General features: G+C 38.5%; 2 protein-coding genes across 6 annotated transcripts; both read left to right on the forward strand.

Annotated features, from left to right (window-relative positions):
- Positions 1-6836: 6836 nt before the first annotated feature.
- LOC133724760 (uncharacterized) lies at positions 6837-12876 on the forward strand. Of its 5 annotated transcripts, none has more exons than XR_009853974.1 (5): positions 6837-7059; positions 7230-7400; positions 7507-7680; positions 7894-7999; positions 8098-8155. XR_009853974.1 is itself a non-coding variant. In XM_062151608.1 (5 exons), exons 1-5 carry the CDS (start codon positions 6927-6929, stop codon positions 12450-12452), a joined length of 576 nt encoding a protein of 191 aa, XP_062007592.1. In that variant the 5' UTR covers positions 6837-6926; the 3' UTR covers positions 12453-12876. The 5 variants fall into 5 exon arrangements, 4 of the variants coding, with proteins under 4 accessions (XP_062007592.1, XP_062007593.1, XP_062007591.1 ...); XM_062151608.1 differs by lacking the exon at positions 8098-8155 and adding an exon at positions 12406-12876 and having other exon boundaries at positions 7949-7999; XM_062151609.1 differs by having other exon boundaries at positions 7894-8155.
- Positions 10129-12412, forward strand: LOC133724759 (uncharacterized). Its single transcript, XM_062151605.1, has one exon. It carries the CDS (start codon positions 10371-10373, stop codon positions 12348-12350), a length of 1980 nt encoding a protein of 659 aa, XP_062007589.1. The 5' UTR covers positions 10129-10370; the 3' UTR covers positions 12351-12412.
- Positions 12877-14509: the final 1633 nt, after the last annotated feature.

Raw genomic sequence — 14509 nt, forward strand, 5'->3', positions numbered from 1 at the left:
TGCCGAAATATTCCGGACTCTTCCGGAACCTTCTTGAGTAATCCTTATTCAACAGGGACTCCTTATCACAGAAGGTTTCCTTATCTAAATAGAATTGGTTTCCTTGTCCAAGTAGAACTCCTAGTCCAAGTCAGCTTCAGACTCCTACTCCAACTAGGATTCCTTTTCCTAGTCAAACTGGGAGAACTTCCATTTCTTCATTTCTTTCCATTTCTGCGCTACTTGTGCCTTCCTTAGCCATTTTTGGACTTTGAGACTCCATTTTACCTGTAAAACACTAACTAAGTTAAATTGATCAAGTTAAAGGAAATAACTTAGCAAAATATAGGGTTTAAACATTATAAACATGGCATTTTATGCTCCTATCAAATTCCCCAACACTTAGCTTTTGCTAGTCCCTTAGCAAAATCAACATAACAAACCAAAAAGACTACAATCGAAAACAAAGAAACTAACGAAAAGACTAAGTATAGAAAACGAAAAACACAAGGACACAAAGACTCAAAAACATAAAACATAAAGAAGACTCAAACGAAAATCAAAACCAACAACAAAAACCAAGACGTTGACACACACAAAATGACCTCTACTACCCTTTAAAATATTGTCTCAGAAATCTCATACTTTCAAGTCACCAAGATTAGCACTTAATCAAGACTCACATCTTCAAGATATTCAAGAGCTAATTACAAAATATAATCCACATATAAGCATGTAAGACTTGGGGGTAAACAATGGTGATGGTTGAGCTCAACATATTTCAAACAAGTCATGATTCAAACCTCACATGGATATATCACTCTTTCTTCTCTCAGATTCAAGGCTCATGCTTAAAAGCTTATCACTCAAGTATATGTGAAAGATTACGAAGTAGATCACATACATAAGAAACGAAAGCACATATAATTTTCTTTTAAAGATCTCATGAAAGATATCAACTACATGCACGAATGAACCCAAACCATAAGTTCAACAGTTATAACTCATCTCCACAGATCAAAGGCTGTCTCATCTTAAGGATCAAAGAGGTCTTACAATTAAGGTTGTAATGGGGCCAAGGCTTAAGGTTTAAAGAAACTAAGGGATAAGAAAATCACAAAGTATCCTAAAAACCTAGTAGAGCACTTGTTGATGTAGAGAGACCACTTCGAAATCCACCATGTGCATAGCAAAACGTCATGTCCTCCTTAGGACTTTATAAAAGGCCAAGTGTCATCATGTTGGGCCCAAATTTCATTCTAACCTTCTTTTGAACAAGTGTGAATCAGACAAAGACCAAATTCTTCAACAATGGGCCTTCCCTTCAAAGCAAACTCCAAATCCACTAAGTATAGGGGACTAAAATCTATAAACACTTAAACAATAACACACAAATTGGCGATTGATACGGCGCCAAAAATCCCCGGCAACGGCGCCAAAAATTGATACGTGCAAAAGCAATCACCAATTTAACCCTGAAAAATGTAGTTGTTAGTATAGAATAAGCAGGGATCGTTCAAGCCGGGGATTGAGGGTACTTACATGTGAAAAAATAAGAAAAAGAATTTACAAGACAAACGAAAATAACAAGTAAATATAGACAACAATTTGAAAATTACAAAGAATCCAAGTTAGAGTTAAATTAGTAATCATACTCCTATTAGAATACATTTTACAAGTCATAGTTATATTAGAAATCCAAATACAAGTAGGAATACTACTTCTACACTAATTAGGATTACTTAATCTACAAGAAAACAAAGTCAAAGCCAAGTCAAACAAGAAATCCTAAGTCAAAACTAACTCTAACTACTTTTCCTAATGTTAATGCTTGGATCCGTTGGGGATCTAATTAACGATAAGTAAAGAGAGAGAGAGATTGACACGAGATGTATAGTGGTTCACCTCCCGCCTTAGCGGGAGACTACGTCCACTTGAAAGCTTATACTAGTGTGTGTCGAGCCTTGCGGCCTAACATGATTACAAGAGATGTAATGGAGTGAATGGTGTTTAAGTGGGAGGAGAGTTCCTTTTATAGGAGAAGGAGGCTCCCTCATTTACATTTTCTTAGATGTGGGACAAGAAAACAACTATTCTAGTGTAGAAATGCCTAGTTGTGAGGGCATGTTGGCAAGGCCGGAAAGGTGGCTTCCCGGCGACGGATTTGCCACTTCCAGATACCGTGGCGTAGCTTGAACATAGGGCTACACGATGCATGTCTCGGTTGGGCCTCACCATGGCTTGTGGATGTCCCAAAGAGGGTGTTAATTATGCTTGGTGAGATAGCAAATACTCCATATTGTTGGAGGTATGTACAAGTCCCCGAAGTCCCCAAGTAAGAGGAGCTTCTTGGTTGGGGAGTTATACACATGATGTCACCAAGCATAAGTAACCGTGCGGTACGGAGCCCCTACAAGTCCCCGAACTCCGTAAGCAAGAAGGGACTCGTTTAATCCTGCAAAAAAAAGAAAACGCGCATATGTAGAATGCTCGTTGCATTGGGCAACAAATGTGAGTTGTATGGATATGCGTTGGCATATATAAACATATGGGGTGCGTGATACATGTTGATGTATACACGCGAATGGCGCCGAGTACGATCAATTATGACGTACAAACTCGAGAGCGCGTATGGTCGTGTGAGCATATGGATTGCATATGATAAATGTAAGTTGTATGAGCGCTGCGAAGGTAAGCGTTTGTTTGGTTGTCGCTCGTATTAATGGAATGCGAAAAGAATTCGATTTGTCGCAAGCGACAAATGGTAGAAAAATTCCATGTTCCATTAACGCGTGGTGTGTCGAGTAGACATGAATGTGAAGCTTGGGAATGCCGGGAAGGCGTGAGCGGGAAGCTCGAGGATTTGCCAGGAAGGCCTGAGCGGGAAGCTAGAGGATTGCCTGGGAGGCATGAGCGGAAGCTCCAGGGTTGCCGGGAAGGCTTGAGCGGAAGCTCGTGGGTTGCCGGGAAGGCATGAGCGGAAGCTCGTGGGTTGCCGGGAAGGCATGAGGGGAAAGCTCGTGAGCGGAAGCTCCAGGGTTGCCGGGAAGGCATGAGCGGAAGCTCGGGGTGCCGGGAAGGCATGAGCGGAAGCTCGGGGTGCCGGGAAGGCATGAGCTGAAGCTCGTGGGTTGCCGGGAAGGCATGAGCGGAAACTCGTGGGTTGCTGGGAAGGCATGAGCGGAAGCTCTTGGATTGCCGGGAAGGCATGAGCGGAAGCTCGTGGATTGCCGGGAAGGCATGAGCGGAAGCTCGTGGGTTGCCGGGAAGGCATGAGGGGAAAGCTCGTGAGCGGAAGCTCGGGGTGTCGGGAAGGCATGAGCGGAAGCTCGTGGGTTGCCGGGAAGGCAGGAGCGGAAGCTCGTGAGTTGCCGGGAAGGCATGAGCGGAAGCTCGTGGGTTGCCGGGAAGGCAGGAGCGGAAGCTCGTGGGTTGCCGGGAAGGCAGGAGCGGAAGCTCGTGGGTTGCCGGGAAGGCATGAGCGGAAGCTCGTGGGTTGCCGGGAAGGCATGAGAGGAAGCTCGTGGGTTGCCGGGAAGGCAGGAGCGGAACTCGTGGGTTGCCGGGAAGGCATGAGCGGAAGCTCGTGGGTTGCCGGGAAGGCATGAGTAGAAGCTCGGCGGTGCCGCTGAGGCACGAGCGCGAAGAGCACGGCGGTTGCCGCTGAGGCATGAGCGCGGAGCTCGGTGTTGCCATGAGGCATTAAGGGGTAGCTCGAGGTGATGCCCTGAGGCATGAGCGTGACCGTTGCTAATTATGCCGGGCTGTATGTACAAGTCCCCGAAGTCCCCAGTCAAGGAGGGTGTTCTGGCGGGTTGATACCAAAGCGTAGCTTTGTGCCGTATATCAAGCATAATTAGTGCGAGTGCGTCGTCCATCTAGAATTGGTTGGAGCGAACGCTTTTGCCCTTTCGGGTGGGCCCCTGCTAGGCCCTGCGAGGAGTCCCCCACTCCTGGCTATAGACCTACGGATGGTCAGAAAATTGTTTGATGAGGGGAGCTGCGCGGAGCAGAGGGTGTTGGGTAGCGAGCCCAATCTTTGGTACCCAAGCGTCGGGGTTAACTGCCGGATCAATGGCTGCCGTGGGCTGTGTTAACTAGTCCCTTTGCTATTTCTCAGAGGAGAAACTTGACTGCAATGCCGCGTAGCGGTCATTGTCATTATGAGGCGTTGCCTTACCGCTTAGCGGTTGAACGAAAAAAATGATAAACACAGAGCAAGTAATAATATTTTGTATGAGCGTCCCATGTTTATGTAATTGAGTTGCAATAGAAGCATGGCATATGTGTATAGCATGTACTTGTAGTAAAGTTGCTAATAACATGTTGTATTTTTGTAGGCATGCTAAAGGATCATTGAGATCGGTATGTGAAGCATGGCATATCTAGCATGTGAGACCTAGAAAGTGTTGCCAAATCTACGAAATGTTGTAGGCATGCTTAAAAGTTTATGGAAGCATGTAAAGATATATCAAGTGTGATATTCTATAAGCATGCTTAGAAGTAGTAAAAGCATGGCATGTGTATGGCACTAGCTCTAATTGCAAGAGCGTAAAAGAGAAGATAAAGTTACTTATCTTATGCCGATTTAGAGCGAGTTGGAGTTGGAATCACCGTAAGTACCCAAATCATGTTGGAGTTGTCCAAGCATGACGACGCTCCATTGCTCTGGTTGGCCAGCGGAGGATGTCCAGCGGAGGGTGTCCGGCGGAGGATATCCAGCGGAGGTTGTCCGGCGGAGGATGTCCAGCGGAGGTGGATAGTTAGCGGCGGATGACAAGCGGAGGTGGATGGCCAGCTGAGGTTGTCCACTGGAAGTGGATAGCTAGCGGAGGATGTCCGGCGGAGGTTGTCCGGCGGAGGATGTCCGGCGGAGGATGTCCGGCGGAGGTTGTCCGGCGGAGGATGTCCAGCGGAGGATGTCCGGCAGAGGATGTCCAGCGGAGGTGGATGGCTAGCTGAGGTTGTCCACTGGAAGTGGATAGCTAACAGAGGATGTCCAGCGGTGGGTGTCCGGCGGAGGATGTCCAGCAGAGGTGGATGGCTAGCTGAGGTTGTCCACTGGAAGTGGATAGCTAGCGAAGGATGTCCAGCGGTGGGTTGTCCGGTGGAGGATGTCCGGCGGCGGAAGTGGACAGCTAGCGAAGGATGTCCAGCGGTGGGTTGTCCGGCGGAGGATGTCCGGCGGAGGATGTCCAGCGGAGGTGGATGGCTAGCTGAGGTTGTCCACTGGAAGTGGATAGCTAGCGGAGGATGTCCAGCGGTGGGTTGTCCGGCGGAGGCTGTCCGGCAGAGGGGAGCATGGTGCTCGGCGGAGCACTTGGCCGGTGGAGGATGTCCAGCGGAGGATGGCTAGCGGAGGTGGATGGCTAGCGGCGGATGTCCAGCGGTGGACGTCCAGCGGAGGTTGTCCGGCGGTGGCGCTGATGAGGGCACCTGCCGTTGGCGTGCTGGCAATGGGCGCTGGCATGCCTGCGCTAGGCTGGGCTGGCGGAGCGGAGCCGCCGATGATGATTGCAGTTTGGTGCCTGGGTGCCCAGAGAAGTTTTCTGGGTGTCCAGAGTAGTTAGCGCATAATTTTGTTTTTTTTTTTTTTTGTAGGTCAGCGTTGACCTTTTGGGCGTTGACCTGCCCTTGACTGGCGTTGACCGGCCATGATGGGCGTTGACCAGCCTCTCCGGGCGTTGACCAACCCTAATTTGATGTTGAATGAGCGTTGATTCGACTTTTTCGGGTCAAAGCTCGTGGTAGGTGACGAAGCCTTTGTGTTGGCTTCCCACATACGGCGCCAATGTTAATGCTTGGTGAGATAGCAAATACTCCATATTGTTGGAGGTATGTACACCTAAAAAACACCAAAGAATCCCCAAAAAATAGGAACACCTAAAAAACACAAAACAAACTCGTAAAAACCACCAAATTAATTCCTAGAAAACACCAACACATTATCTATATACTAAAGTTCCTACACTATTCATTTTCCTGTTCACCATAACAGTAAAAAGACGGTTCTGCCCTTGAATTACTCTGATAGAAGTTCACACGGACTGGGCCAAAAAATCTAACCGACTAAAAGAAAAGGTTGAGATAGGCATATTTACACGAAGCTATCTAGAAGTGTCGAGGCCTTTATCATGAAATCTCGAAGCCTCTATCAGTCTATCACCGACTTATTTACACCGACAAAAACACCGACTGAAGCGTCTATATATACCCAAATTCGCCGATCCCGATCATCGGGTTTGATAACGTTCTCTCTCTCCCTTCCTAAACCGAATACCAGCAGCTGCAGCTCTCGCTCTCAACTTAATAAAACAATCAATTGATTTTGGCAGTGCCAGAAATCAATTGATCCTCCTGACTGATCTCCATCTCCCACTGCTCTATTAATTTTCAAGTTCATCAGACTTCAGAACAATCAGGTAATGAATTCCTTGCTACGTTTTGTGTACAGAGAGTTAGATTATGTTAGTTTTCTTGAATTCCTTGCTACGTTTTGGGATTCCTTCTTTTTCTTTTGTTTCTTTGTGATTGATGATGTCCTGGGTCAGGGTAATTCAGAGACTTGAGAATGTTTATTAATTTCCATGTTAGATTGGATCTGATTTCTGGGTTTTTTTTTTCTCCATATGTATGAGTTATTGGGAAGAAAAAGAAACAAGAGGTGAAATCTTGAATTTGGTTTTTGTTTTTGGTTTCAGAATCAAGAACTGACTTGAAATTAAAACCCCTTTGGGGAAAATGGGTTTGGTTCAACAACTAAACCCTTTTTGGTTTTGATTGTTTACTAATGTAGCCTGATATTGTTTGCTGTGTAGAGGGACTCTGTTCTTTGTCGCTTGAAGAAAAAAGTAAGAGAACTTAGGCTTAATCCACGTTTTCACTCATGTTAGGAGTAACTAAAGTATGTAATTTTTGTTCCTTATTTGGATATAAAGTGGAAACTTATGATAAATTATTTGTGTATTGAGTTTATAATACATATAAGCATTATAGTGTCACATTATGTAATCGGTCTTTTTAGTTCGGCCCCTGTGAAGAATGGCTTGCAGACTGATTGTTCAGCTCTTTTGAATTCAGGTGTTTGTGATCAAGCTGTTCCATTTGTGTGTGTTCTTTTTTTTTTTCTTTTTTTTTCCTCTCTTCCTCCCTTTTCTATCTTTTTCTCTCCCTCCCTCTTATCTCTCCCTTCGCTTTTTTGGAGTGATCTGCAACTTCTTTTACCTATTTTAAATGATTTAAAATTGCAGGGATGGCATCAAACAATCGAAAGCTGAAGGGAAAAAGATACCTAAGAACGAATGATGGACCAAATGATAATGATCAACAAAAAATGCAGAATGTGTTGGATGGTCACACTACTGCTACCTTTTTTGATAACAATATCAATCGTCGAATCAAATCAAGAAGATGGATAGAAGGTTAGTATATTAGTGTGAAAAAAAAAAAAAAAGTTTACCAACATTTGGTTGTTATTTATGGAATGAAAATGACTTAACCGTATTTTTATTTTTATTTTTTAAATAGTGTCTGAAGCGGTGGTTGAGGATAGCCGGGTAAAGCAACACAACGATGATGGTATCAATGTAATACAACATCGAGATAAGCGAGTTAGAAATAATCGAGAGACGTCAAATGTGACAATGAAGCGAACTACTGTTACTGAGGCTAATTCGAATGGTAATGGTCAGGGTGGAACTGGTAAGTGCAATATTCTAGGTAATAGATGGTTATCATGGGAAACGAATATGAGTGTAAAAAACAAAAAAAAAAAGTTAAGCATGCATACGAGTGTGACTTACCTTTTTTTAATAACAATAATTTAAGTATGAATATTCTATGCAATTTGAGTTTTTTGAGGTTAATGTAAACATAGTTTTTGTACATGTTTAACAATATGATCATTCTTTGCAGTTTGATATTTCCACAGCCCCCTTCCTCCTCCTAACTTTTGGCAAATTGTATGCAGGCGAACATTTACATTCCTTCGGTCAAGCAAGCTATCAAAGCACTAGACAAGGTAATTTTTTTTTTTTTTTTTCAAAATTGTATCTATTATACTTATCAAAATAGATAGTTGCATATGTCGTTTGACAAAAAGGGAAATTGTATTGATAGGTTCAATCATTAGATATGAAGATGCAGGCGACAATATTTATGTTTGTGATTACTGTGATGCACTGTTTTGGCTTGAAGAGGCAATTAAACAAACATCGACGAAAGTGTCTCCTATCTATACAAATTGTTGCAAAAAAGGGAAAATTAAACTTCCACATGCTAAACCAACTCCGAATTTTCTTAGAACATTATTAAATCCAAATAACGGTTCGGAAAGTAAACTTTTTAGGGAAAATATTCGAATTTATAATTCAATGTTTTCGTTTACATCAATGGGAGCAATAATTGATCGAAAAATAAATACTGGATTAGGTCCGTACGTATTTAAAATCAGTGGTCAAGTACATCATTTAATGGGTTCTATATTGCCATCTGAGGGAGAATTTCCTAAATATGCACAATTATATATATATGATACTCAAAATGAGATTTATAATCGTATTAATGCTATTGATCCTACCCATATGAATAACAACATCAAACCATATATAGTTGAAGGACTTATTAAGATGTTCGATGAAATTAATGAATTAGTTAAACAATTTCGAACGATAAGAGATAAATTTGAAAATCAGTGTTTACCTTTATTTACTGTGAATGTACTTGATTGTTTACGTACTGATAGTAAACAATATGAAAGACCAACATCTGAGGAAATTAGTGGTCTCATTGTGGGCGATATTGGAGAACATAATTCAGAGAGAGACATAATTATTGAATCAAATAATAGACAATTGCAACGAGTTTCGAAAATACATCCAAAATATATGTCATTACAATATCCGATTCTTTTTCCGTATGGTGAAGATGGATATAAACCAAATTTATTGATGCACAAAATATCTACAAATTCCCAACAAAAAAGAGAGAGAATATCAATGCGAAGTTATATTACGTATCAAATTCAAGACAGACGTAACGTAGAAAATACTTTATTACAGGGTGGACGATTATTTCAACAATTTTTAGTTGATGCTTATGCAACTGTTGAGGAAGATCGTTTAGATTGGATAAGGAAAAATCAAAAAAATTTCCGAAATGAAATTCTTAAAGAAATGTATACTGCATCTTCATCTGGAATTCATAAAGGTCATGACTTAGGACAAAAAATTATTTTACCAAGTTCTCATACTGGAAGTCCTAGAGATATGATTAATAATTATCAAGATGCTATGGCAATTTGCAGACAATATGGCAATCCTGATTTATTTATAACTTTTACTTGCAATGTTAAATGGATAGAAATACAAAGATATTTTAAAAATGATTCTAAATCTAAAATTGAAGACAGGCCTGATATAATTTCGAGAATATTTAACATAAAATTACAAAATATGATTACATATATTAAATCTGGGGAACCTTTTGGACAAGTTGAGGCAGATGTTTGCACAATAGAATTTCAAAAAAGAGGACTTCCTCATGCTCATATGTTGTTTTGGTTAAAAAGAGATTATAAATGTTATACAGCAGCAGATATAGACTCTATTATTTCAGCTGAATTACCAGATAAAAATGTTAATCCAGAACTTTTTGATATTGTAAGTCAATTTATGATTCATGGGCCATGTGGACAAATTAATCCAAAAAGCCCTTGCATGAAAGATGGAAAATGCTCTAAATTCTTTCCAAAACCATATAACACAAAAACTATATTCGAAGCTAATTCACCACCAACATATAAACGTATCAATGATGACACAAAATTCGTCGAAAAAAATGGCGTTCATGTTGGTAATAATTTTGTTGTACCATATAATTCAAACTTATTATTGAGGTACAATGCTCATATTAATGTTGAATTATGTTCACAATCTATGTTAATTAAATATTTATTCAAATATATTAATAAAGGTCCAGATAGAGCTCGAATTTTGTTACAAGAAAACTTAAATGATGAAATTCAAACTTATCTTAATTGTCGTTATCTAACTCCTCATGAATCTATTTGGAGATTGTTTGAATATCTAATTCATTCTAAGCATCCTGCTGTACAACATTTACAAATACATTTACCGTTAGAACAAAATGTTATTTTTAATGAATCTGAATCTCTTGAATCAATCATAGAACGTAAAAGTACAGAAGATACTACATTAACCGGATGGTTTCAAGCAAATAAAATTTACCCAGAGGCACGCGAATTAACTTATGTAGAATTTCCAACTAAGTTTGTTTGGCATGATCGCACAAAATGTTGGGCACCAAGAAAACGATATGAAACAATTGGACGAATAACATATATACATCCTACAAAAGGCGAACTATATTTTATGAGAATGTTATTAAATATTCAAAAAGGTTGTAGTGATTTCAATTCAATAAAGACCGTTAATGAGATTACATACCCTTCTTATCAAGAAGCCTGTCAAGCCTTGGGGTTATTAGGAGATGATAAAGAATGGATTGAAGCATTAACAAATTCTTCATATATTGCAACGGCTTCTGAAATACGCCAACTTTTTGTTACAATAATCTTATTTTGCGATGTTGCAAGTCCTCAAACATTATTTGATTTACATTGGTCAAATATGTGTGATGATATTTTATATAAAGCTAGATTAGAAACTCAAAATCCAAATTTGACCTTACCAGAATCAGAACTGAAGAACACATTGTTATTTGAACTAGAACACCTATTTAATATGTCATCAAGTTCATTAAAAGATCATCAATTACCAATGCCTGATAAAAATAAAATATTAGAATTGAAAAATAAATTATTAAAAGAAGAATTAGATTATAACTGTCGAGAATTAAAACATTTACATACAAATTTAGTTGCTCAGTTAAATACGTGTCAAAAAATTGTTTATGATGAAGTAATTGAAGGGATTGAAAAAAAAACATGCAACGCTTTTTTTGTTCATGGTCATGGAGGAACTGGCAAAACTTTTTTATGGCATACAATAATAAGTAAATTAAGATCTGAAGGAAAAATTGTTTTAGCTGTTGCATCATCAGGAATTGCTTCAATATTACTTCCAAATGGTAGAACCGCTCATTCTAGATTTAAAATACCTATTACAATAAATAATTTATCAATATGTCCGATAAAGAAAGGTACTCATCTTGCAAAATTAATTGATAGAGCAGAACTAATTATTTGGGACGAAGCTCCAATGTGTCATAAACATTGTTTTGAGTCATTAGATAAATCTTTACGAGATATTTTATCAGATTCAAATAATATACAAAAAGATAAACCATTCGGTGGTAAACCCATTTTATTAGGTGGTGATTTTAGACAAATTTTACCTGTTATCACCGGAGGAACTAAAGAACAAATAATTGAAGCTTCATTAAACTACTCATACCTTTGGCAATCATTTAAAATATTTCATTTAACAGAAAATATGAGATTATCAAAAAAAAATTTAACTGATGAGGATAGAAAAAATATTTCAGCTTTTGCAAATTGGCTATTACAAATTGGAGAAGGTAAAATACAATCTATAAATTATGAAAATGATATAGATACATCATGGGTTGAAATTCCAAACGATATACTTATTGATAATTATATAGATCCAATAAAAGCAATTTTTCTAGCAACTTATCAAAATTTCAATGAAAATTACAACAAATTTGATTATTTAAGAGAACGTGCAATAGTTACACCACGAAATACTACAGTAACAGAAATAAACAATTATGCTATAAATTTATTGCCAGGTAATGTGAGTACTTACCTAAGCTCAGATACTATTGTTCAAAATTCAAAAAATCATGAAAATATGGATGTTTTATATCCAACAGAATTCTTAAATAAATTGGAATTTCCTGGATTACCATCGCATAAATTAATTTTGAAGATCGGAATGCCTATTATGTTATTAAGAAATTTAAATCAACGATCTGGATTATGTAATGGTACAAGATTAATAATAACAGCATTATTTGATAGATTAATAGAAGCAAAAATATTAACAGGAACAAATATAAATCAAAAATTTTTTATACCTAGAATTGTTCTTACAGCTACTGAAAATAAGTGGCCATTCATTTTTAAAAGACGACAATTTCCAGTTAGACCATGTTATGCTATGACAATTAATAAAAGTCAAGGTCAATCTTTAAATCAAGTTGGCATATATTTACCTGAACCTGTTTTTACTCACGGACAATTATATGTTGCACTTTCAAGAGTTACATCAAGAAATGGTTTAAAAATTTTAATAAATAATAGTAATAATATACCAAATAAATACACTAAAAACATAGTGTACAAAGATGTGTTACTAAATTTATAAATCAAAACATACATTATATAATGTTAATATATAATGTATGTTTTCATCTGGAAAGATGTGGGATTGATTGACATTGAGAAAGAAAGAAAGAAAGAGAGGTGAGGAACAATGTCCTCCCGATTTGGACAGTGCCAGGAATGAACTGGACATAGCCAGAAAATACTACAAATGGAGCAAAAGAAACACCACAAAGGTGAGAGAAGAGCAGCAGATTCTTGAGGATGCTGAAAAGGATGAAGGAGAAAGGACCTCCCCCCAACTCTTAGGCCTTCAATCTAGATCTTCAGGGAGGCCCTATCCAAATCAAGCTTCGTAACCAACTGAGCTTGGCCGGAGAAATCGAAATCAAAGAGAGTAAAGATTGATCTGTTTGAAATTTGTATTTAACTGAAATTGATCTATTTGAAATTTGTATCTAGCTCATCCAATCCAACTACCAATTGTTTTTTAACATGTATCTATTCTTTTCCAACATTATGGTTATGATCCATATCCCGCAGCAAAGCGCGGGCAAACCTTGCTAGTATATACTATTCACGGAGACACTATTCATGAATTTTAAAAACATATTTTTTTATTTTTATTTTATTATTTATATTAACATGCTACCTAAAAATCTAAGTTAATTTTATTTATTTACACAAACAAGAAAACATAAAGATGGGGGGTTTTTGAAGATTGAAAACAGAAATTTTAGAAAACATTAAAAAGTAAAAATCGTTTCTATACAAAGGTGGGAAAAGAAGAATTTTTGGAAAACAATTCATCAAGAACAATTCAAGAACAACATATTCATGCATCCCTTAATCTTGTTAATTACCATCGAAAGATATCGACCAAGAAACAAAGTTATAAGCGCCCAATGTCCCTTATATGACTTCCCTTTACGCAATTGACCGACGAAGCGCCAAATCAACATATTTCAAATGCAAGTATCACACAATCGAAGCGACTCATAATCTCGTGCATTCAAATCATTAAGAGCAAGTGAAAGTTTAGTCAATAAACATGCAAATTCAAGTACTCGAAGCGAATCTTTTCATTACATGCATAATCTGATCTCGACCTTTGTACAAAGCCTTTACTACTATATCGAATTAGGGTCACGAAGCGTTTAACCTAATTACTAGCTCCAATTACATGCAATCATCCTAAGCGTGCACTCAAAGAACAAGAACATGCAAAAGTTATCTATAAAGCAAAACCAAATTATCAATCCATATTTCGGCAATCAACAAGAATCAAAGACACATAAATGAATCAATCATAGAAAAGAACATCAAAATAGCATCCAAAAAAAAGATTGCATACTCAAAAGTTTAGATTCACACATAGAAAATCCAAAGCAGAAATTCTATCTAACAAATACACCAAACCGTGAATATATGTATGGTAAAGCATATGAACAACCCTTAATTACGTCCCAAAGACCCAAAGCAGCTCCAAGGTGTCGCAACAAGTGAAGATCACGGCAATGGAGGAATATGGCACGGCTAAGCTCCTTGAAGATTGTGAAAACCTGAAAACTAGAGAGAACAAGTGAGAAATCGATATTGTGGAGAAAAGTGTTCCCCTTAAGACGTCATAAACACTAGGTATATATAGGAGAACGTCTCAAAGCTCTCCCAATCTGTTTCTACTTGACTTTTCCAAGTTCTTGTTGATTTAGGACTTTATTGACACAAAACAGATTTCCGGCAGAATTGACCTAAGTGCACTAAATCGGTCATAACTTCCTCTAGAAAATAGATATCGATGAGCTTTAAAAAGGTCTGGAAACTAGACATATGTAGCTTTCCATCCATATAAAGATCATAATTTTCTGAGCTCTGAACGATTTATGACACTCTGTTGAAGTTGACTGATCTGCACAGGCAGTAATCCGAATCTGAAATGGATTTGACTTTAAAGCATAACTTGTGTCCATTTAGGTTTTCCTTTCCATCACATGCCTCTCACATGTCCTTCACGACACTTCTAGATACTTCATGAATACTCCTTTGGTTCTCCTAGCTTCCACAGGTCTCCTAGTATGAGTAGAACTCCATATGCAAGTAGGTTTCCTAGTCAAATACTGCTTCCTTTTGCCGAAATATTCCGGACTCTTCCGGAACCTTCTTGAGTAATCCTTATTCAACAGGGACTCCTTATCACAGAAT

The sequence above is a fragment of the Rosa rugosa genome, chromosome 1 (genome assembly GCF_958449725.1).
Source record: "Rosa rugosa chromosome 1, drRosRugo1.1, whole genome shotgun sequence".
Classification (NCBI taxonomy): Eukaryota; Viridiplantae; Streptophyta; class Magnoliopsida; order Rosales; family Rosaceae; genus Rosa; species Rosa rugosa.